At 45.3% G+C, this 21,880-nt stretch overlaps 1 protein-coding gene across 1 annotated transcript in view; it reads right to left on the minus strand.

Moving 5' to 3' along the window:
• The window catches only part of TNFRSF21 (TNF receptor superfamily member 21), a 63,904-nt gene extending 42,103 nt beyond the window's left edge, over nucleotides 1-21,801 (minus strand). The window contains exons 1-3 of the mRNA XM_027524260.1: nucleotides 21,283-21,801; nucleotides 3,354-4,005; nucleotides 1,331-1,825 (exon numbers count right to left, since the gene is read on the minus strand). Coding sequence (XP_027380061.1) covers nucleotides 1,331-1,825; nucleotides 3,354-4,005; nucleotides 21,283-21,369 — 1,234 coding nt within the window. The 5' untranslated portion in view covers nucleotides 21,370-21,801. The remainder of the gene's footprint in view (nucleotides 1-1,330; nucleotides 1,826-3,353; nucleotides 4,006-21,282) is intronic.
• Between the last annotated feature and the right edge of the window lie 79 nt (nucleotides 21,802-21,880).

A 21,880-nucleotide genomic window follows, 5' to 3' on the forward strand; every position in this document is an offset into this window, starting at 1 on the left:
TTTCTGATTATAAGCCTAGCATGTGCTTATTAAAGAAAATTTGGGTAAAAAACAAAACCAATAAGGGATAAATCCACATAAACACCACCAAACTGAAAGAAACTTCATTGTCACTTTGGCATATTTCTTTTCGGAATTTATTCCCAAGTTTTAAGATAGCTAAGATTATATTATATAAGGTGCGTAGTATGGTGGCTTTTTCTATTCTTTAATCTAGTATAAACGTTTTCCCATGTCATGGGTTAAAAAAGAAAAAAATCTCATAATCCTCAACCTCAACATAATATTCATAGTCATAATATGGATATGCCACAATTTACTTAGTCAATTCCCTAAAACCAACCCTCCAATTACTTTTGGTTTTTATTTATTATACATGATGTTGAATTAAAAGTTCAAAATCCTTGTGCTTAAATTTTTTTGTTTTAGTATTTCTGATTTATATCTTTATGATAAATTCACAGAAATAGAACTGCTGGGCCAAAGAGTATAAGCAAGTTCAAGACTCAATACAAAAGGTCAAACCACTTTACAGGAAGTTAAGCTTTATGCCTTTATCTTTAAGGAGAAAGATCCTGAATGGGATTATCAAAACTTGGGCTGAAATCTTATTTAATATTAAAGAAATGGAAGTTTTACTGCCACAGTCTGAAAACTGCAGCCTTCAGATCACACTTAGCTAGCAGGACAAGTTTCATTAGCTATGATTTGCCCTCCAAAGAGAAAAAGCTGAAATACTCCAGCCCGTACTCATACACACTGATAACTAGGTAAGAGATATGGGGCCAGCCTCAGGTGATCAAGATACTAAGCTTTGGGTGTTTAAAACCCAAAAAACCTTCCTATCTTCCCAATAGAAATGAGATCCTAAAAATATAAGGGGGGGGAAATACATGTGGGTAAAGTGATAGGAACCTAAAGGCAAGGTTCAAATTTGAAAAAGTGCACTTCAGACAAGTTGCCTTTTTCCTCCCTCTATTTTCTCAGCAGCCTCCATCAGGAGATAGGGATTCAGTCCCACCTTCGCTGAAACAAAAGACCGACTCCCCTGGGTCAAGGCAGCCAAACCTCTCTGAACTTGATCCCTTCACCTGTTAAACGACAAAGTTGAACAAAGACCCTGAAGGTCACTGTCACGTCTCATTCGGAAATAACTGTCCTTTAAATGCCCAGGGGAACCAGGAGAGATGAGTTATTCTCTCTGAACATTACCACATCACACGCTATCCACCTGATTTCTCCTATCACAAACAGATCAAACAGCACTTGGTATAAAAAGAGATTCCAAAAACTGTGGAATCGCTTTTTGGAACGAGTTTGGCAGGCTCACCATGGCCATTGCAGTAGTAGATCCACTTCTCCCGGTTCTGGGTGGGGGCCATGGATTTCTTGAGCCCTGCCTTTTCCACAATGGCGCTGGGATCCTGCCGGGGCCCCTTCTTGAGAGTCCTCGAGCTTTTCCGGATACTGCACACCACTATCACCACCAGCACCAGCAGCAGGAAAAGCACAATCATCCACGGAAGGTGCTCGTTGATGTCAAAATGCTTGTGTGGGTTCTGCCTGGGGTGGCCCCTCTTGAGGCCTTTGATGGGCGTGCTTGACTTCTCACCCCCAGTGGCCTCCATGGACGGCAGCAGCTTCAGGATGTGTCTGTGGTGGGGCCCTTGCTGGTGGTTCGCTACCTGGAGCTTGGGGAAGGTCTTGTTCACGCCCTCCTCCCCGCTCGCTGAGCTTGTGTTGTCAGGGGCTGTCCCTTCCTGGGTGCCACTTGGCACCTTTGGTCTAACAGAGGCAGAAGAGTTGGATTCTGTTGAGTTGATGCCTAGAAAAAAAAGAGTAAGGAGGGGGCAAGAGCTTTTCTATATGGGGGTATCTACACATTCCATCCTCTTCCTAGTCATCTCCAAATCAGATAATCCAAGAAGAGATGACCTATGGAGCTTTAGAATAAATGATACTGTACATTTTCACAAAGACCTTGACAATGCCTTTATGTGAGAGGTTAAAACTCAGCTTAACAGCTAAACTCACTCTCTCCTACCAAAAGCAAGGGCATCCTCAGGGACCAAGCCTGAGCTTCACAGTAGCCTCCCCTGTGCCGCGCGTACCACGTCAACTCTTACTTGTTTTGATTATTACAAAACTAGCTCCAATTGAATTCCGCTGTCTTTTAATTTCTTTATTCTTCCTCTCCCACCAGCTAGCTATTTCAAGATACAGTGGTAAAATGAAAACATGACTAAGATAAAGGAAAGAGTTCAAACTCCAGTCTAAGTTGGACCAGAGAAAGGTTTGGTGGGATTCTCAGTGAACAAAATAAAGCAGGACTTGCTAAGTATGTGCTAGTAATAGAGCAGCAAGATTTGGGCAGGCAGCTTAGTGGACTGTTTTCAGAGAAGCTTCCACAAGCAATTTTCCATTAAGGAGTGAAAGCCAGGGATTTCAAGTCCCAAGAGACAGGACCTGACCCCTGAGGAAACCTGGAGAGATCATGGGAGCTCTCTGAGGCTGCTTCTTCATTTCTAGTGGCGGTTGTGAGAAGGCCTTCCTTATGGGGTCTCATCAGAAGGTCAAACATAACCGCATGTGAGAGCTCGCTGGACAGTTTTCGGCCATCATCTCATGAAAATTAAACTCAATCAAAAGGAATTTGAAAATAAAAGCTAAATGTTATTCTTGCCTGAGATTCAAAGAATTCTGAGGAAAACTGGGATATACTTGATGAAGGACATAAAGTCCTATGGGAAAAAAATAAAAAACTCTTTTCCAGACGTGAACACCAGTTACCTTCAACATGACACACATCTGCTTGTTTCCTGACACTCCTGCCTGATCTTCCTTTTCTCAGACTCCCCTCGGATCCAACATTCACCTTTCCTTTCCAGATGTCGTGGTATTTTTCTCCCCTTCTCCTGACCTTCCGGCTATGTCTCCCCAGGACTGGCTGGGTGTTAGAAAACTTTTAATCTGAAGGGACCTTAAAGGAGCCAAATCACTCATTTACGGTGTCATATGCTTGACAAGTTTGTGACCAGGGCCTGCAGAAGTTCAGTGATTTCCCTAAGGCTACATGCTGACCTTGTTTCTCCTGGTTCTAATTTTCTAGCTTGATGTCACCTACTTCTCAGATATTTATTCCTCCCTAATAGCTAACACTTCTGAGTCTCAATGTTTCTAATAGGTCCATGGAAGCTAGACTTTAAACAGCCACAAAAGGCAAGCCCCATCTTCAAGGGGTGACTTTGGAATAGACAAGATGGAGAAAGCATCGTGGCTCCCCGCCCGTTCTTGGTACCGCCCCACAGGGCTCGGAGCCTTCCTCACATACACGATTCACGAGGTTAAGTTACCTTTGGGAATGAGAGTGGAGGAAGGGACATCGTGGGGTTCCGTGTGCTCAGGGCGTGAAAGGCTGGTTGTGCCAGGGGAGGGTGGGGCGGTGCTGGAGGAGGACGGGAGCGGGCCGCAGACATTGTCTGCCTCCTTGGTCCCCAGCTTGATCACCACCATGTTCTGACTCAGACAGTCTGTGTACGCTCTGCATCTCATCACACTGGAAGGCACGTCGGAGAAGGTCCCCCGAGCACACTGCTTACACCGCACGTCCTCCATTTCTGTCCCCTTCTTCCGCACCCCCCACCCCACGGGGCACACCGTGTGGGGGGCACAGGTACCATTCGACTGGAACATGCCAGGTGGGCAAGTGCATTCTCGGTCAGTCAAGGCAGTACAAGGTAATTTCTCGATCATCGGCCAGGGGCACCGCTGACTACACTCGTGGCATTTCTCGATGCCATTCTCGTGTCTGGTAAAGGTCCCCGTGGGGCAGCTGCTGCAGACACGCAGGCTTGTGTTGGTACAGTGCTCGGACACGTAGGTTCCTGCTGGACACTTATCACAGGTGAGCACCTGGCCGGTGATGCGGTCAACGTGGTGGTATTTGCCAATGAGACTTGGTGCCTTCTGCTCTGGTTGAGCCCTGGTGGTACTGAGGAATCCAAGCTGAAAGAAAAAAAAAAAGGGGGAAAGGAGGAACAAAAGCTAAGAAGATGTTACACAGGAAGAGGAGGAGAAAGGATGGAATAATCCCTACCCGACCATCATCATTCCCATTAAAAGTCTGACCAGTACTTTGCCACTTTTTTTAACATTCATTCATTCTCTCTAGTTGTGGCACACAGGGGCTTAGTTGCTTGGTGGCATGTGGGATCTAGTTCTCAACCAAGGATTGAACCCAAGTCTCCTGCACTGGAAGGTGGATTCTTAACCACTGAACCACCAGGGAAGTCCCCAGTACTGTGCCCTTTTAACAGCTATGTCATAAGAGAGAGAGAAAAAAAAAACAGACTACAATTCCACAGGGGATCTGATCTCCTGGCTGCAAAGTTTTGGTTTTGTTGCCTGACTTTTGCCTCAGCTTTCTTTTTTCCCATCTGTAAAGTGAAGCTGCAAACTGATTATAAAATCAATGGAGAAGATGAACATGAAAGCACTTTGGGACTCATATTAAAAATGCTACACATTAAAATCTTAATGCAAAAGGAAAGTAACTTGCCGAATAGTGTCTTCCTGCTGCAACCCAACTAATCGGTAGCCATTTCTTGACACCTGGACAAATCAGCTGAGATGGCAGGATGACAAATATTCAAGCTGCTACTACAGGTGACCCAGTTGGCGTTAACCAATAGACAAAGTGTGATTTTTTTTTTCCAAAGGTTTTGTCTTTACAAAGCTAAATGACCTTTTCTTTTTATTTTGTAAACCAGAGGCAGGCCCTTGGTGTTCTGAATGAGCTTTAAACAACAGAGTTAATACTTTCAGATGCTCCTATCTGTTGAGGCCAGGCTCAATGGAGCATGGACCTGCAGCCACCTAAGCGCCTAAGAACAAAGCATGGGAAGGAGGGCAGTTAAAGTTCAAAAACAACATTTAAGAAAATTCCCTATAAAATGTAAAAACAAGCTGAGATGATGCCTAAAAGCTGATGCTAGGGAAGACATCTAAATCAAGAGACACAGTCAATGAAAAAAGCTGAGGAGAACAGGAGCCAGAAAACCTGAGGCTGGTTCTCTTTGATCGAGATTCTTCCATCTCTCCTTGATACAGAGGCAGGGGAATTAAATCAGAGCTTCAAAGCAAGCCTGGGGCCTCAACTGCAACATCAACATTACCTTGAGAAGCTTTTTGAAAATCCACATCCCCAGCCCATCACCTGAGATCAGGTGGATCTGCAATGAGGCCAAGAATCTGTTTTCGTCTGATTTGGTTTTTAAGCTTTCCCAATGATTCTGATCCCCAACTAAGTTTTGGACTTCCTGAAACAAGATGGGCCCCCTTGGGCTCTAATCACCTGAGATTCCGAGACCCACTTTGGAGACAACCCAGTTCAACTGTCAGATCCTTCCCTCCAACCCTCACACAACCTGGCACTTTCTACTGTTTTTTTTTTTTTTGGCTGTGTCGTGTAGCCTGTGGGATCTTAGTTCCCCAACCAGGAGAACCCTAACGTTGAACTGGGAGCATGAAGCTTAATCACTGGACCACCAGGGAAGTTCCCTTATTGCTTTAATATTTCTCTTTTAAAATCATTATTTATAACAAAAATAAAAATTCTTTTTTAACTTTTTATTTTATATTGGCACATATTTGATTAACAATGTTGAGTTAGTTCCAGGTGTACAGCAAAGTGATTCGGTTATACTTATATATGTTATCTATTCTTTTTCAAATTATTTTCCCATTTAGGTTGTTACATAACATTGAGCAGAGTTCCCTGTACAGTAGGTCCTTAATGGCTATCAATTTTAAATATGGCAGTGTGTACATGTCAAACCCACATTCCCTAACTATTCCTTGTAACCACTCTAATAATTATGGAATAGAGTGAAATGTTTAAGTCTCTGCTCAAAGCCACCCACCCCCAGAGAAACACTCTCTTGATTATGGTGTGCATCTTTCCAGACCATTTTCTGGGCATTTACACATAAAATACACATACATGCTTTCACTTGGCCAAGTTGGCTACCTCAGGTTTGGGTTTGGTTTACATATATAAAGGGGAAAGGCTATATATACCCACTATTCTATGACTTGCTTTTGTTCATCTTCTAATACTGCATCACTGAAATCTTTCCACATCAGAGCACACAGACTACTTCCTTCTTTATAGCAGTCAAGTACTCTAACAGCACGGATATGCCTTTGAACGTGCACATGTAAAGAATTTAGAGATTCTTCTTACTGAGGACAGGTAGATTGCTTCCTTGTCCACATGTCAGGTACCCATGCATCTTTCTATAATCCATATTCACCTCCTTCCCTTCCCACTCCACACTAGTTTCTCTTTTCTTTCCTTCTCATCGCAAATAATAGGTACAATCATGCTATTCTCAGCCTTTTAAGAACCCCTTTCTTCAAGGACCAAAGAAGCCACCATATAACCCATAATTTGGAACCTCTTGGTCCTTCTCTTCTTTACTACTATGAATTTACTAGATAGGTATTTTCAGACTGTGGGAGGACCAGACCTGAAAGAGAAAGACTACCTGGGCCAAGATGTAGAGAATCTTGTCCAGATTCTGCCTTAAGATCAATTCCGCCTGGGTTCACATGCTTGTAAAATTAGCAGGTTGGACGAGGTTGTATTCAATTTAAGGTGTATTCAACTTCAAGGTGTCTGTGATTGTCAAAGTTCCACCTTCTCCACGAAGCCTTTACAACCATTCCTAGACACTCATTCCAAGCCAGTGAGCAAACTCATCACATTTCCTGTTTCTTTTGTTCATCATGTTGGTGCCTAATTACATATTGCCTTGTAATGTTAGTTGATGACTTCCAAAGTGTATATACTTATCTTCCCATAATGACTGTAAGCAGCTCGAGGCCAGGGACAACCACGTAGATTGCATTTCCTCCCTTGCTCAACCACCTCAATGATGAAGACCATGGAAATGATAAACAAAGCATCCTCTGAGCCAAGGGTCAGCAAACTACATCCCACATGCCACCTGTTCCTGTAAATAAGACTTATGGGAACCTAGGCATTTATTTGGGCTTCCCTGGTGGTATAGTGGTAAAGAATCCACCTGCCTTGCAGGAGATCCCTGCATGGGGTTCAATTCCTGGGTCAGGAAGATCCTCTGGAGAAGGAAATGGAAACCCACTCCAGTATTCTTGCCTGGGAAATCTCATGGACAGAGGAGCCTGGTGGGCTACAGTCCATGGGGTCGCAAAAGAGTTGGACACGACTTAGTAATTAAACAACAACAACAGGCATTCATTTAGGTATTGTCCATGGCTGTTTTCATGCTATAACGGCAGAGATGGATAACTGCAAGAGACCATATGGCTGCAAACTTATCTGCCTCTTCGAAGGAAAAAAACAAAAAGCCTGCCAATCCCTATACTGAGCAATCAAAAGAAATGTCAAAAATGCAGGGACCAGGAGCTCCCTCACTGGAACACTCATACCTCCTTGGAGAGTCTAGCAGAGGATGGAGTTCATGGCTTCCTTTCTTGAGCACTCATTCCAACTCACATGCCAAATCTGATCCTTCCAACCCTTGTTTAAAACTCTCAGTGGCCCCTCACATGACTTAGGGTGGATGCAAAATCTTTACCAGAGTTAGGACTTCCTCCAAAATCCCAACCCTGCTGTCCCCTTCCCCACTTAAAACACGTCTCCCATTCACCCCTTACGCCCTTTCCTTAGGTTAATAAATGTTTTGTTTTTAAAATTTATTTCACGGAAGTATAGTTGATTTATCAATACAACGTTGTGTTAATTTCTGCTGTCCAGCAAAGTGACTCAGTTATACATATATGCACATTCTTTTCCATATTCTTTTCCAGTATGGTTTATTGCAGGACACTGAATATAGTTCCCTATGCTATATAGTAAGGCTTTGTTGTTTATCTATTCCCTATTCCTTTGTTTCCTATATGACAACCATCATTCTGTAGTTATACATTTATCTGTGTAGTGTGTCTTCCCCTCTGGACCACAGGCTCCATGAGGATAAGAATAGAATCTATGTTATATGCTCATGTTCTCCAAGCCCTCGAGGACAGTACTCAATGCATGGTATACCTGACCAGGGTGTGTTGGCTAAATGAATGAGTGGATTTGTAGACCATAATTAATTAGAAGCAGCAAAGTAAAGGGTGGGAGTGGAGGAGGTTGCTGGGGATGAACGCAGGTATAAAAGCAAGTGACAGAAAGCCAAGATGCCTCCACCATGTAGCCACCATATCTCAAACAGGCTGGCACCCATTAGAGTTTCATCTCTAAAGCCCCTGAGGATATCATTCCGTTTTCACAGAACCGTAACTGGCTTATAAGAATTATGCTCTGTGTGGTGCTTAAGATGACAAGAAAATGTAGCTCTCATTTCATAAAAAGATTAGAGTAACTTGGTGATTAGAATGATAAGCAGTATAACAAGATTAATTCTCCAGAAGTCACCTATGTCCCATCCTGATTTCAAGTTTAGCTATTCGAAAATTTTCATTTACTTAGAGGACACTTATTTCAACAACAACAATGATAGATGGACAAAAATCAGTGTACCATCCCAAACTGCACAGGATACAGAAGCACGACAAATACTTGCGAGCTGATTAAAAGGGAAAACCCAGGACACAAAGCACTTTTCAAGGAGGGAAGGTCTCCACGCTCACCTTGATGACTTGCATCACACCTATCCTGTTATATCACTCTTACCCTAGGACACAGGGATGGGCCCAAGAGACACCGGATGTGCTAATGTATGTCAGGATGTTGACGCTTATTTTTGTTTGTTTTCCTTTTTAAGATTTTTTTTTTTTTTTTGATGTGGGCCATTTTTAAAGTCTTCACTGAATTTGTGACAATACTACTTCTCTTTTCTGTTTTGGTTTTTTGGCTGCCAGGTATGTGAGACCTTAGCTCCTCGACCAGGGATTGAACCCACACCCCCCTGCTTTGGAAGTCTTAACCACTGGACTGCCAGGAAGGTCCTGACGCTTACTTGTCTTTAACAATTCTTATCCCATGACCTCATCCTTCTAACAAATGAGGCAAAGAGCCTGTGCAGTTTATTAGTAAATGTGTTTGTCATTCTTGCTCCCTATCAAATCTCAATCACTTTTCATAGAAAATGAGCAAACTCAAGGCAATGATAAACTTTTGTCTATTCATAATGGATCAGCAGGAAGACTGCTTGTGAGCTTACTATAGAAAAATTGTTAATACTGCCTAAAACTAATATGTCAAAAGGAATCTCAGCTTCCTTGGATATGATAACTAAGGGAAACAAGTTATTCCTGAGATGGTAACTCTAAAAACATGGTGAGGATGAAACATACTAACAGGGACTTCCCTGGTGGTCCAGTGGTTAAGACATCACCTTCCAATGCAGGGGTTACAGGTTCAATCTCTGGTCGGGGGGGCCAAGATTCCACATGCCTCTGGGTCAAAAAACCCAAATGTAAAACAGAAGCAATATTGTAACAAATTCAATAAAGACTTTAAAAATGGTCCACATCAAAAACATCTTTAGAAAAATAAAATATACGAACAGATGCTCATATGGCAAAAAGCCAGGCAGAGTAGAGATACTTCCAGAAGTTCTGACCATTTTATTTTCCACATCACATTAAATTTGTAATCCTAAGACACTGGCTGCTTGGAATTCTAGAGATTTGAAGGGAGAAAAAGAATGTACCAAGAGAAAGGTGCCAAGCAAAAAGCTTCTGCAAAGCACAGAGACCCGTTACCAGTTACGTTATATAAATCTGGCCGACTCTGGCTCTGTCTACTATCCTCTCTGATTTAAAAAAGCCTTCTGTTGCTAAGGCAAAAGCAGGGACTGCCGTTCAAGCCGGCGAATCCAGAGAATGCTGAGGCTAGAATGTGCTGACGACAGGACCGGAAGGAGGCAAGCTCAGAGGAGATGGAGGGGAAAGGGGGAAAAAAAGCAAGACAGAACCAACCCAGATGCTGTCTTCCTTGGAACCTACAATGCAGGAGAGTGTGTGTACTCAGCCTTCAGGGGCCTGGACCACAGAAACACATCGCCCGCCACCCATCACAATGTTAGTGTGTCACGTTAGTTGCTCAGTCGTGTCTGACTCTTTGTGACCCCATGGACTGTGGCCCACCAGGGTCCTCTGTCCATGAAATTCTCCCAACAAGAATGCTGGAGTGGGTTGCCATTCCCTTCTCCAGGGCATCTTCCTGACCCAGGGATCAAACTCGGGTCTCCGGCACCACAGGCAGATTCTTTGCCATCTGAGTCACCAGGGAACCCCACCCCGTCATCCATCACAACAGCTAGTCCTATAGGCTAAGACCCCACCTACATGGAGAAGCCAAGTTATAAATAAGACAGTGGTGAAGGTGAAGAATTTACAGAATCCTCATTAAAACTGCCACCACCAGCCAGGGCAGCGACTCTAGCCTGTATAAACAAAACCTAATTTAGGCTGAAGCATCTGAGCAAGCCCGCTCTACCAGATCCTGATCGGGGTGCGGGGGAGGGGGAAAGCAGTTTAACCTGTGTCTCCATTTCTTCATTAGTAAATGGAGATGATAATAATAATAATATAATTAAATAATAAACTAAAAATAATTTTTATAATACAATAAAAATAATACATAAGATCACAACCATAGGATTGTTTTCACAATTGTTACTACAGATAAGAGCAGGTGAAACAGTCATGATACAAGGTAGTTCTTCACGAATGCTATTTTAATCATCACTCCTTCTATTTATCATCGTACTCTAGTTTAGCTTCAGTCCCTTGGGCTTAGACAACTTTTCAAAACACTCCAATTAAAATACACATATCCAATAGAGAAGAAACTAGTGGTTACCAGTGTAAAGAGGAAAAGGGGAGAAATGATATGGGGAAGGGGGGCCAAAAGGTTATTATGGAATTATATGAAATCATATATATAAGGGACTTCCTGGGTTGAGTGGCCTAGTGGTTAAGAATCTTCCTTTCAACACAGGGGACTTGAGTTCGATCCCTGGTCAGGGAACTATAAGATCCCACATGCCTTGGAGCAAATAGGCCTGCATGCCACAACAAGAGAAATCCAGGCAATGCAACTAGAAAAGTCCGAGTGCCTCAAGGAAGAGCCAGTACAAAAATAAAAAATAATTTCAAAAAAGAAATATGTATGAAACTTCCGAAATTTGCAAAGCACTATAGAATTTGAAGAATCTTTAATTCAATAAAAATAACAATAATCCCTGTTTTTTACACTAGTTAAATAAAGGTGTAGCCTTCTTTTATTTGAAAAAAAAAAAAAAAAACAACAATATGCCAATAACCAATTCCTGATAAGTGTGTCAAAGACTCCAGATTTTTAAAAAACTATAATCCTAAAACATACCCTACTAGGCTTGGAGCCCGCCACAAAACCAAAAATACAGACTGCATGGCAAGGAGGTAAAAGAGAAGCAAGAACCAACTGGCATTTCCAGACAGATTTAGAATACACAGTACTGAGCAGATGAGCAAACGCAGGAGGAGAAAGGATTCGTTATTTGTTGGTACACTGTAGATGAATGGAGGGAAAGTTAGGGAAATATTTTCCAGAAGGAATTTTTCTGATCTTGTCCCACAAGATGTTGATCATTCTAGGGTCTAAAACACGGGTGAATAAATCCCAGCCAGCTCCCTGCTTTTTCATAACCCACAAGCTTAAGGTTAGTTTTCCCATTTTTAATAGTTGGGTTAAAAAAAAATCAAAAGAAGCATAAAATTTTATGATACATGAAAATGATTTGAAATTCAAATTTCGGTGTCCACAAATCAAGTTGACTTGGAACCCAGCCACACCCCTCTTCTGGGCATTGCCTAGGTCGGCTTTCAAAGCACAGAGGCAGATCTGAGTGGTGTCCACAGAGATCGTAGGGTCCACATGGTCAGAAATACTATCTAGCTCTTTACAGATAAAGTTTACCAACCCCTGGCCTAGAAGTTTAGGAAATGATCCTCACTGGAGTCTTCTCTTGGAGAGGCACAGCTCATGGCAGCCTCATGAAGGCTGCAAGAGGCCCAGCCCAACCCAGTAGGGCTGCAGAAAATGGTGACTTAGCTTCCCAAAGCTTCCCAAACTTATGTGACCATGAAATCCTTTACTCACATCAGGAGTATGAACATCCTGCACAACACACTGATGTAGTTCTCACCAGCAACATGCTAAAGTCCAGAAATGTCAACAAATCCAGCATTACTAAGATCAAATATAAAATTCAAAGTTGGACTTCTTTGGCAGTCAAGTGGTTAAGGTTCTGGGCTCCCAATGCAGTGGGCATGGGTTTGATCTTTGGTAGGGGAACTAAGGCAATGGCACCCCACTCCAGTACTCTTGCCTGGAAAAATCCCATGGACGGAGGAGCCTGGAAGGCTGCAGTCCATGGGGTTGCTGAGGGTCAGACATGACTGAGCGACTTCACTTTCACTTTTCACTTTCATGCACTGGAGAAGGAAATGGCAATGCACTCCAGTGTTCTTGCCTAGAGAATCCCATGTACAGAGGAGCCTGGTAGGCTGCCGTCTCTGGGGTCGCACAGAGTCGGACACGACTGAAGCGACTTAGCAGCATACAGCTAATAAAAGCTTATAACTGAAAACGTAAAAAATTAACACAAAGCAGGTTAACAAAAATTGCACTCAACAGTGGAGACAGAATACTAATTATAAGGATAAATTGTTTAGTTGCTAAGTTGTGTCCGACTCTTTTGTGACCCCATGGCCTGTAGCCCGCCAGGCTCCTCTGTCCATGGATTCCCAGGCAAGAACACTGGAGTGGGTTGCCATTTCCTTCTCCAGAGGATGTTCCCAACCCAGGAATCGAACCCACGTCTCCTGCATTGCAGGTGGATTCTTTACTACCGAGTTTCCTGATGGATAAATTGATAATATCCCTTGCAACTTCTGAAATGTAAATTTGCACAACCAAGGACCTTTACATCTCTCTATTAAAGCAGCATAAGTAAATTAAAATGATAAACTTCAATGTTGGCCAGCTTGTGGGGTAGTAGGTACATTTATAGGTTGCTGGTGACAATCTAAATGAAATCGGTCTTTCTAAAGACAATCTGGCAACATGCAGCAAGAGCCAGAAAATGGTTCATTCATTTCCTGTGACCCAGCAATTCCACTCTGGAGAACACACATCAAAAGGACCTCACTTTTGGGAACAACCCAAAAGAAAAAAGAGCAACTGGTTTGTACAGAGACAACTCTGTCAGTGCTGTTTGCTTGCAGCAGGAAAACAATGAGAACCACCACCACGGGTCCAACGACAGTAAGGTGACGCAACACACTGGCAACCAGAGGAGACGTCGGCATAGAAACCGGCAGGCAGGAAGGCTGCACTGACGTGAACCACAGCACCTCAAATTCACACCCAAACTTTGGGTGACCCAATCTTATCCACTCCTTCCCCACCCACCACTTCAAAGCAGTCAGACCATCAGAGACTCAACTTAAGAACCAGGAAATCATGGGATTTCCCTGGTGCTCCAGCAGTTAAGACTCCATGTTTCCACTGCAGGGGGCATGGGTTTGATCCCAGATGAGACCAAAAAAAAAAAAAAAAAGTAAAAAATAAAATGTTCTTTGTTAGTAAGTCAAACACCCTTGAGATACAGCTCAAAGTCCTGAGACTCAGTTCAAGCTCCCACTACACTCTAACTTGTCCAGAATGAATGAACTGTTAGTTTAGAGCAAAATCCTTCTGGAATTCATTCAACAATCATTTATTGCTTAAATATTGTGTGTCAGGGCATTGAGCTAGAAACACAAAGATGACTAGTGCGTTGTCTGTCGTCTATAAGGAGCTGAAAAGGAATAATAACAACAATGGCCTTGAGCATGCTGTATGGAGAAGCAAACCCAATCCTTATCTAATCAGTATTTCTGGACCAGGTACAGAAGATTTCAACCAAAGGAGAGAGAGGAGCCATGGACTTGCAGAAGTAAAGAGCAAGGAGTGACTAATGACTAGATTATTCTGGGAAGCTGTCACTATTTGCCTTTTTTCCTCCTCATCCTCTTGCCTCTTTTAATCCTGGATATACTGACCGGGCCATACCTAAGATGACATCTGATAATTCATCAGAATGCCAACCTCCTTCCAGGAGCAATGATCAAATTTCTTCTCACCTTCTGCCTTTCTTTAGTCTACTCAGCATCTACAACCTATGAAAAGACATGCTGAAAAGTTCCCTTAGGAGAGAGCGCCACGTTTGATAAACCACGTACAAACAGCTCACGTGAGACGAGACTGTGCAAATCACAGAGCTCAACCAGTTTCTAAGAGACCTGAAATGAAAAGTTAACAAAGAAAATTCTAATAACAGATGATGCAAACCTGTGGACTGATCCTGGATGAATAATCAGGCCGTCAGCAAAGGAAACCCTGAGAGGTCCTCGAGTTCTCAGGATGAGTTGAAACTAGCCTGCTAAGCAGAATTCATGTCATACTGTTACTCACTAGGCAAATATTTTTCAAAATGACCCCAGAAGCAGGAAAGCACAGCATCTATTCCCTATTTATAACATTTCAGTTTGCAAGAGAATCTTTCCATCTTAACTGTGGAACCAATGCCGGTCAGAGTCACACCATAGGAAAATGCTTGCCAGTGGCTCCACGCCCTTCCCTTTCAATCGGCACACACAGGTTACTCTTACGCTATAATCAGCCCTTTAGGCTAAACTTCCAAATGCCACCATGGAGCAGAACCACTCACCCAGTGGAAAGAGAATGTTCGACTCTCAGGTAAAAGTATTCCTTTAACGGGAAACAAAATTCCAGTAAATTAAGGTTGCTTGTGCCCGACCCACACCTTGGCAGAAAGAGCAGTGTGTATGAAGTCAGGCTGACTTAGATCTGAGTCCTTGGTCTGCTGCTGCTGCTAAGCCACTTCAGTTGTGTCCGACTCTGTGCAACCCCATAGACGGCAGCCCACCAGGCTCCCCCATCCCTGGGATTCTCCAGGCAAGAACACCGGAGTGGGTTGCCATTTCCTTCTGCAATGCATGAAAGTGAAAAATGAAAGTGAAGTCGCTCAGTTGTGTCCGACTCTTCGCGACCCCATGGACTGCAGCCTACCAGGCTCCTCCATCCATGGGATTTTCCAGGCAAGAGCACTGGAGCGGGGTGCCATTGCCTTCTCCGAGCCCTCGCTCTGGCAGTTGCCAATTTCTTGACCATGGCTTCTCCTAAGCCTCATTTCCTGTAAAAATGGGGCTAATGCTACTGCCTCATGGACTTGAAGGGTCTATTGAGATCATTTGTAGAAGCTATTCAACACAATGCCAATAGTATGTGCTCAATAAATAGAAGCTTGATAATAATCAACATCAATGATTCATCTTAAAAGCCGTTAATATTCCTCCCCTCTATCAGGACCAAAGCCCTCTTAGAGCCACTGCTGCTCATTTGATTCCAGAACCCGTCTCACTCCTCTCCTCCCTGCTAAATCCATTCAACTCAGGCTCCTTTTCCCAAAACAGATTTGCAAATGGCTCCAAGCGCCACACCCTGAGGACACTTTGAGCACAACTTTCCCACCACAGAAGCACCTGTCATCTTCACGGCCAGGGTGCTGATGACTGGGATTTTTTTCCAGAATCCAGGAAAAAGGACTCTTCCTGGTGGCCTTTAGCATCTCTCAAGGAGAGTGAGATCACGGGACTTCCCTGGTGGTCCAGTGGTTATGCCTCCACACTTCTAATGCAGGGGGCACAGGTTCGATCCCTGGTTGGGGAACTAAGATGCCACATATCTACCCTTTGGTGTGGCCATAAAGAAGAGAAAGAAGAATGAGATCACCACTGCTCTGAAGCAACAGCCTAAACATCCGTGAGCCCCGTGTTTCTACAGCCCCCGTGAGTGTTCAGCAGATACCTCCTGACATCAGCCAGTTCCTTCCTACTTACAAGCTCTGCCCAGATCCTCTCCTCTCTTGGATTCTCTCATGCTGGACATGCAAGGTGGTATGGAAGCCAGGTGGCAGCACACAAGCCAATTTAGGATGCCTGTTTACTTTCTGGTATTTGACAAATACAAACACTGGGGCAAGGCCAGTATTTATTCACCATCTCGCCCCTTTCCTAAAGAATCGCAGCTCAGCAGCTGCTACTCCAACTATAACGCCCAGTGTCCTACGAATGCTAAAGGGGGTTTCAACTTGGGGGCCAGGATAACTCCTCTTGCAGCTTCAGTTTTCATTCTGTCCAACAGACATTATCTGCGCCAAATGCTCCAGACCGAATCCATTCCAAATGGTCATCAGGCACAAGCCCAAAGGCAATGAGAGACTTCTGTCACTGAAGAGAAGCACCTGAATCTTCCAGGAAGTTGCCGAGTGACCTGGTATCACCAAGTCTTTGCCAGGCCTGCTTGGGGGAAGAGGGCCAGCAAAGTCAGTGCTTCCTGGAAAAGAGGCACTGCAGTTGACAAAAAGCCACTCAATTCACTCTGGCCCTGGAATAATCTGATGATGCCTCTGACCATTTCCCATTGCACACATACACACACACACACACACACACACACACAATTAATAAAGTTCCCTTAAGCCAATTATAGTTAACATGCTTTACAAAGGGCCAGATGAGCACAAAACCTATTTGCAACGTGTCCCCAGAGTCTCTAAAGAAACTTCACCTCTCACCCTCACAGTCAAGCCTAAGGCTGAAAAGTGATGTCTCCTCATTCTGGTCTACAAATAGACAGGATGCAGAGCACCTGCTGAAGCCAACTTGAACCCACACCCACTCACTCCATCTACTTGGAGAAAGGGGCCTGCTGCAAATGGTGCTGGAAAATACCTTACTAACTGTGCTGATCACCTCCAGCTGGAAAGACTGTGTCCAAATTTAGCCACACTAAAATATGCAGTTTAGCGAGTTGGTGGATCGAGGCTGACCTACTCCTGGTATTTTCTCAGCTTTGGGTAGTCTGCATTCCATGACAAGGAATTGTTTTCTTGCTGATTTGATGTGCCTGTGTGTCTTCTTTATACTGTAGCTTTGTTTATTTGCTTTGTACTGGGCTTGTGGCAGATTCAGCCACATGACTTTAGAAACAGCTGAGAATTCAGATGAAAAAGCTCAATCCCATCCTATACAGTTTGACAATAGGGATGGGAGATTCACATCGTATGTGAAAAACCCTGCCTTCCAGGACAGGTCAACATACCTGACTTGCGCGATCATGAGTCATTTTCTCTACCAAGACTAACAGATGTTATTCTGAGACTACAAAAATTTTTCTTTTGACTTTCAGACTAAAAGCCACAATTTCTTCAAGTGTTTTTTTTTTTTTTGATGTAGACCATTTTTTAAGTATTTAGTGAATTTGTTTACTATATTGCTTCTCTTTTTGTGTTTTGGTTTTTTGGTGATGAGGCATCAGGGATCTTAGCTCCCCAACAAGGGATCAAACCCTCACTCCCTGCGTTGGAAGGCGAAGTCTCAACCTCTGGACCTCCACGGAAGTCCCTCAAGCAGTTTAAAGATGCTAACATGCATCACATTTTGTGTATGACTTTGAGTATAGTACATTCATCTGTGGGTTCTTTCTGAAAGTGTGAAACTCAACCAGCACTACTGATAGCTATGTACGTTTATACACCATATACTTCGTACCTGTAGGGCAAGATCCAAGTTCTAGTTCATCCCTGGGTTCCCACTACCAAGAACAGTGCCTCTCAGAGTAAGCGCTCAATGTAGGTTTGTTAACATGAAAAAATAATCCGCTTCCCCCATCTACGCTGTTTTTCCCCTCCAAGTTTTCCCTTGCAGCTTTCACACTCTAGGACTGTGAAGTTCAGGTGTATATAAAGGAGAAAATCTTTTGGATATAACATTAGCTCTAATTCGAAGTTTTCCTTGAACTTGTCACTTAGTCTAGAATCTTTTCAGGACTTCAGCCCCAACCAGCTACTCCACACCAATCTAGTCAAATAGCCGAAGTCAAATGCCAGGATGCTAGATGATTAACTTGAACAAGCAAAGGTCAGGAGATGGCACCAAGACATTTAGTCTCAACAACAGTGACAAACACCCATATGTGGGACTTTCTAGGTCTTACTGTAAGAGCACTCACTTGAAAGCTCTTACAGTAACTGTCCTTCTATCTGGAATTCATAATATATGCAGATTAGTGGTTTCTAAAATTTCAGACCTCATTTTCTTTATCAATAACATCTCCTTTTTCTTCTGACTGCCCCACTGCCAATATTCTATCTGTGCAGTCAAAGCAAAGCTCCTTGAGGGCAAGAGACATCTCTGAGTGTGTTGTTAGCCCATTCTAGGGCATTTCTTAACACTGGCACAAACCTCAAGGTCTCATTCATCTGCTCTCCAGATTTTTGGCCTGAAACACACAATATTTTGCCTTTCAGTGTGTGGTTTACTTTCCAATATCATGCAGACATCTCAACACATCAGAAACACAAGTGCAAGCAGCAAGAACACTTTCCTCCAAAAGTATTCATGCAATTCTCATCAGTGTCCTACAACAAATCAAACCACCAGCCTCAACTCTCCCCCAGTGAGTCTTCTCTCTTGTTACATTTCCTCATCAGGCAATTTGGAGTTGTGAAACCTGCAGAGTGGCACAGCAGGGAGGCAGTGAGTTGTGAGAGAGAGCCCAGTGATCCTGGGTCCCAGTACCAGTGCCCGCAACACTTGGGAGCAGGGTGACCAGAACTGCCAGTGAAGTTTTTGCAGTCTCCATTTTCTCAACTGGAAAACTGAGCTCATCCCACTGGCTTCACAGAGATGTTGGGACTAAGATAGGTACTATCTATAAAGCACCTGTCACATACAATAATCATGTTATATGCTGTATATATATTATATAAAAAGGGTTTTTAAAGCTTACAGTAAGTTCTCCTTCAGTTAGCCTGTCATCACAAGAAAGAATCAAAAATGATGGCAGTAACAAATATCTTCGCCCTAAAAGAAGAAATATTTGAAAGAGGAGTAACAGAAAACCATGTGCCTTGAGCATGCTGCCGTGTGGACCTGAGCTGCAGTACCTGAAGTCTGTCATTTTCACGGGGCCAAGAATCCCAATGGGATAAAGAATCCTTATAACAATATCATGAAATCATCATTTTTTATTTTGGGCCACATTGTACAGCATTTAGGATTTTAGTTCCATGACCAGGGATGGAACCCGTGCCCAACCGTGGAGTCTTAACCATGAGATCATCATTTCATATGCTATCATTGCCTGGGCTAAGGACTGTAGCTGGTAGAGTGGGAAAAATAAAAGACATTGCTTCCCCACCCTGGTGACCCCTGTCCACCCTCTCAGTTTCCCTTCAGGACAAAGGGGTCAACTCAGGCCACTCAATGAACTCCAGTGGAACTTTTCTATTATAATTAGCAAGAGAATAAGGACTCTCATTTTAGTTAATATCTCAAGGTTGCATCTAAGCTCCACTATAAATTACTTTTCAAAAAAAGACAGGCAAACTTACTTTCTCAAGTCTTCAGTTGCAAATCCAGTGCACAATTTTTTAGGTCAACCAGACTTAATGATTTCAGAACTTTCTCTGGAGGTTAAAGCAACCTATGCTTTAATTACACCATGACCTTACTTAAAGCATCTCATGCAGAAATGTAAAGTCAATGAAATATTGCACTGACTTAAGACTTAATCCAGGAGTGGACTCCAAGGGGAGCTTAGGTGTAGGGCAGTAGATCTAAGACTGAGAAGGAGGCAGCTTGAGGATGGACCTACCTCCACTGATATTGGGCTCGATGTTCCCCAGGACTTAGATGGGTTTCTCTCCACACCGACTGTCCAATCCATGCCCACTGCTTTCAAGGACCCTCCCGGCCTACTGCCCACCATCCAGCACCCTTGTGTCAAGGACACAAATCTTGACTTTGCCACTGCTATAGAATGGGCAGAAAAGGGTCTTTGAAGGGAGTCTGGGACCTGCCTCATTATAAATCCGAACAGCACCAAACTTTTCTTTAGTGTCTCTCTTCGCCTTTAAAATCAGCCTCGCACAGGGAACCAGAGTGTCTGTAGGATGAATTCCCAGGCCATAGCAACTGCAGTGCCCTGGGATCTAAGAGATCTTGGCTGGCCCGGCATTGAGCCCTTTTCGGGAAGGAGACAGCAAGCCTGCCTCTCCCTGACACGGCCTTGCCATGAAAATAGGCTCCTGTTTTTTTGTTTTTGTTCGGTTCTTAGCTAAGAATCTCCATCCACCCGGCGGACACAGAAAGATAAGCACGGAAGCTTATGGTGGCTCGTGGGTTTGATCTCAAATCAATTTTCTTCTTCCACCTAATTCATCCCATCCCCCCGCCAACATATGGAAAGGCCGGGAAGGGATGTGGGGAAGTTGGGGACAAGTTTTGGGTCGAAGGTGCTTTCAGGCTTTGGCCAGATAAGTGATGGAGAGAACTAGCTACAGGGCACGCCCTGGAGCTGAATGCAGACCGGGTGCAGAAGAAGGAAGCTGCTCCACCCTCCATGCGCACCTGCCCGGCCACAGGTAAGCGAGGGATGGAGAAAAACGGGGGGGAAACTCAGCTTCCTTTATGGTGGGCTCTCCCCTTCCCCCACTCAAGTGTCAGCGCGCTGGCCGCCTGGCTGGGAGCCGGCGCTTTCGGGGCGCCTGAGAGTGGGTCTCAGGATTCCTTCTTGGGCGTGCCGAAACCGGGACCCACCCAGCCAAGGCGGAGAGAAGGGGGAAGGGGGCCAGGCGCCCGCTCCGAAGGCGAGGCGCCGAGGTACCCGGCGTTCTGGGGGGCCGGCGCGCCCGGGTCCCGCGCTCTCCCACTGCAGTAGCATCCCGACATGACACTGCAGCTGCAACAAAGCGGCGGCCGCCGCCAGCCTCGGCTCCCCGGCCCCACACCCCGCGGAGGGGGTAGCGGCTGGTGGCCATGGGGGTGCGCCGAGGAGATGGGGGCCCCGGAGGGGCGGAGGAGGTGAAGAAACCCTGAAATGCGCAGGAAGCCGAGTGGCCATCTCCAGCGCCTCTCCCGGCGCAGCCAGACTGCAAGGAAAACAATTCGCCTTCATTCCGGAGTCGGGCTGAGCTCTGCGGCTCCCCCAAAATGACCCGATCCAAGCCCTTGGATTTGTTGCCTGCCCTCGCTCGCAACCTGCGCCCCCCTGCACCCAGCACCCCGAAGCCCCGGCCCCGGGACCCGCCCCGCTCCCCGAGCGCGGCGTCCTCGGCTCCAGCGCGGCCGCCGCCCCCGGCTCCCGTCTACCCCACCCGGACCGCTCACCAGGAGAAAGGAGCCCGCGATCATCGTGGCTCCGGCCATGCGGCTGCAGGAGGCCAGGGCGGTGCTGCTGCTCGTGAAGGTCCCCATGGCTGAGCCTGGGGCTCGCAGGGCGCCCGGGGCGCGTGGCCCCCCGGCAGCTTGAATCGGCGGCTGCTTCTGCCCAGCGCCGCATCCACAGCCGCCTCCCGAGCCGGGAGCCCATCTACCTCCAACACCCCATGTGCACTGCGGCAGCCGGACGGCCGGACACAGGAGGGAGGCGGCGAGCGAGGCTCCGGGGGCGCTTAGCACCTGCCCAGCTGCGCGCCTGTCCGGACCGGGAGAAGCAGCCGCTGCTGCAACCCGCACCTCCCCGTGCTCTCCTCCGACAGCGGCTGCGGAGAACCAGGGAGGAGGGCTGGGCGCGAGAGAACGAAGGAACAACTTCCCATAGCGAAGCCTCCGGCCGCTGCCAACCACCGTCCTCCGCTGCCCTGACCGGCCGGCGAGGGACTGAGTCGTGTGGCCGCCGAGCGCGGGGAAACACGTGGTGGCGCCGAAGGGGCGGGGAATCGGCCCTTTGTGATGTCATCGCGAAGGAGGCCGGGCTCTTTGTGCG

Source organism: Bos indicus x Bos taurus, chromosome 23, assembly GCF_003369695.1.
Source record: "Bos indicus x Bos taurus breed Angus x Brahman F1 hybrid chromosome 23, Bos_hybrid_MaternalHap_v2.0, whole genome shotgun sequence".
Lineage (NCBI taxonomy): Eukaryota > Metazoa > Chordata > Mammalia > Artiodactyla > Bovidae > Bos > Bos indicus x Bos taurus.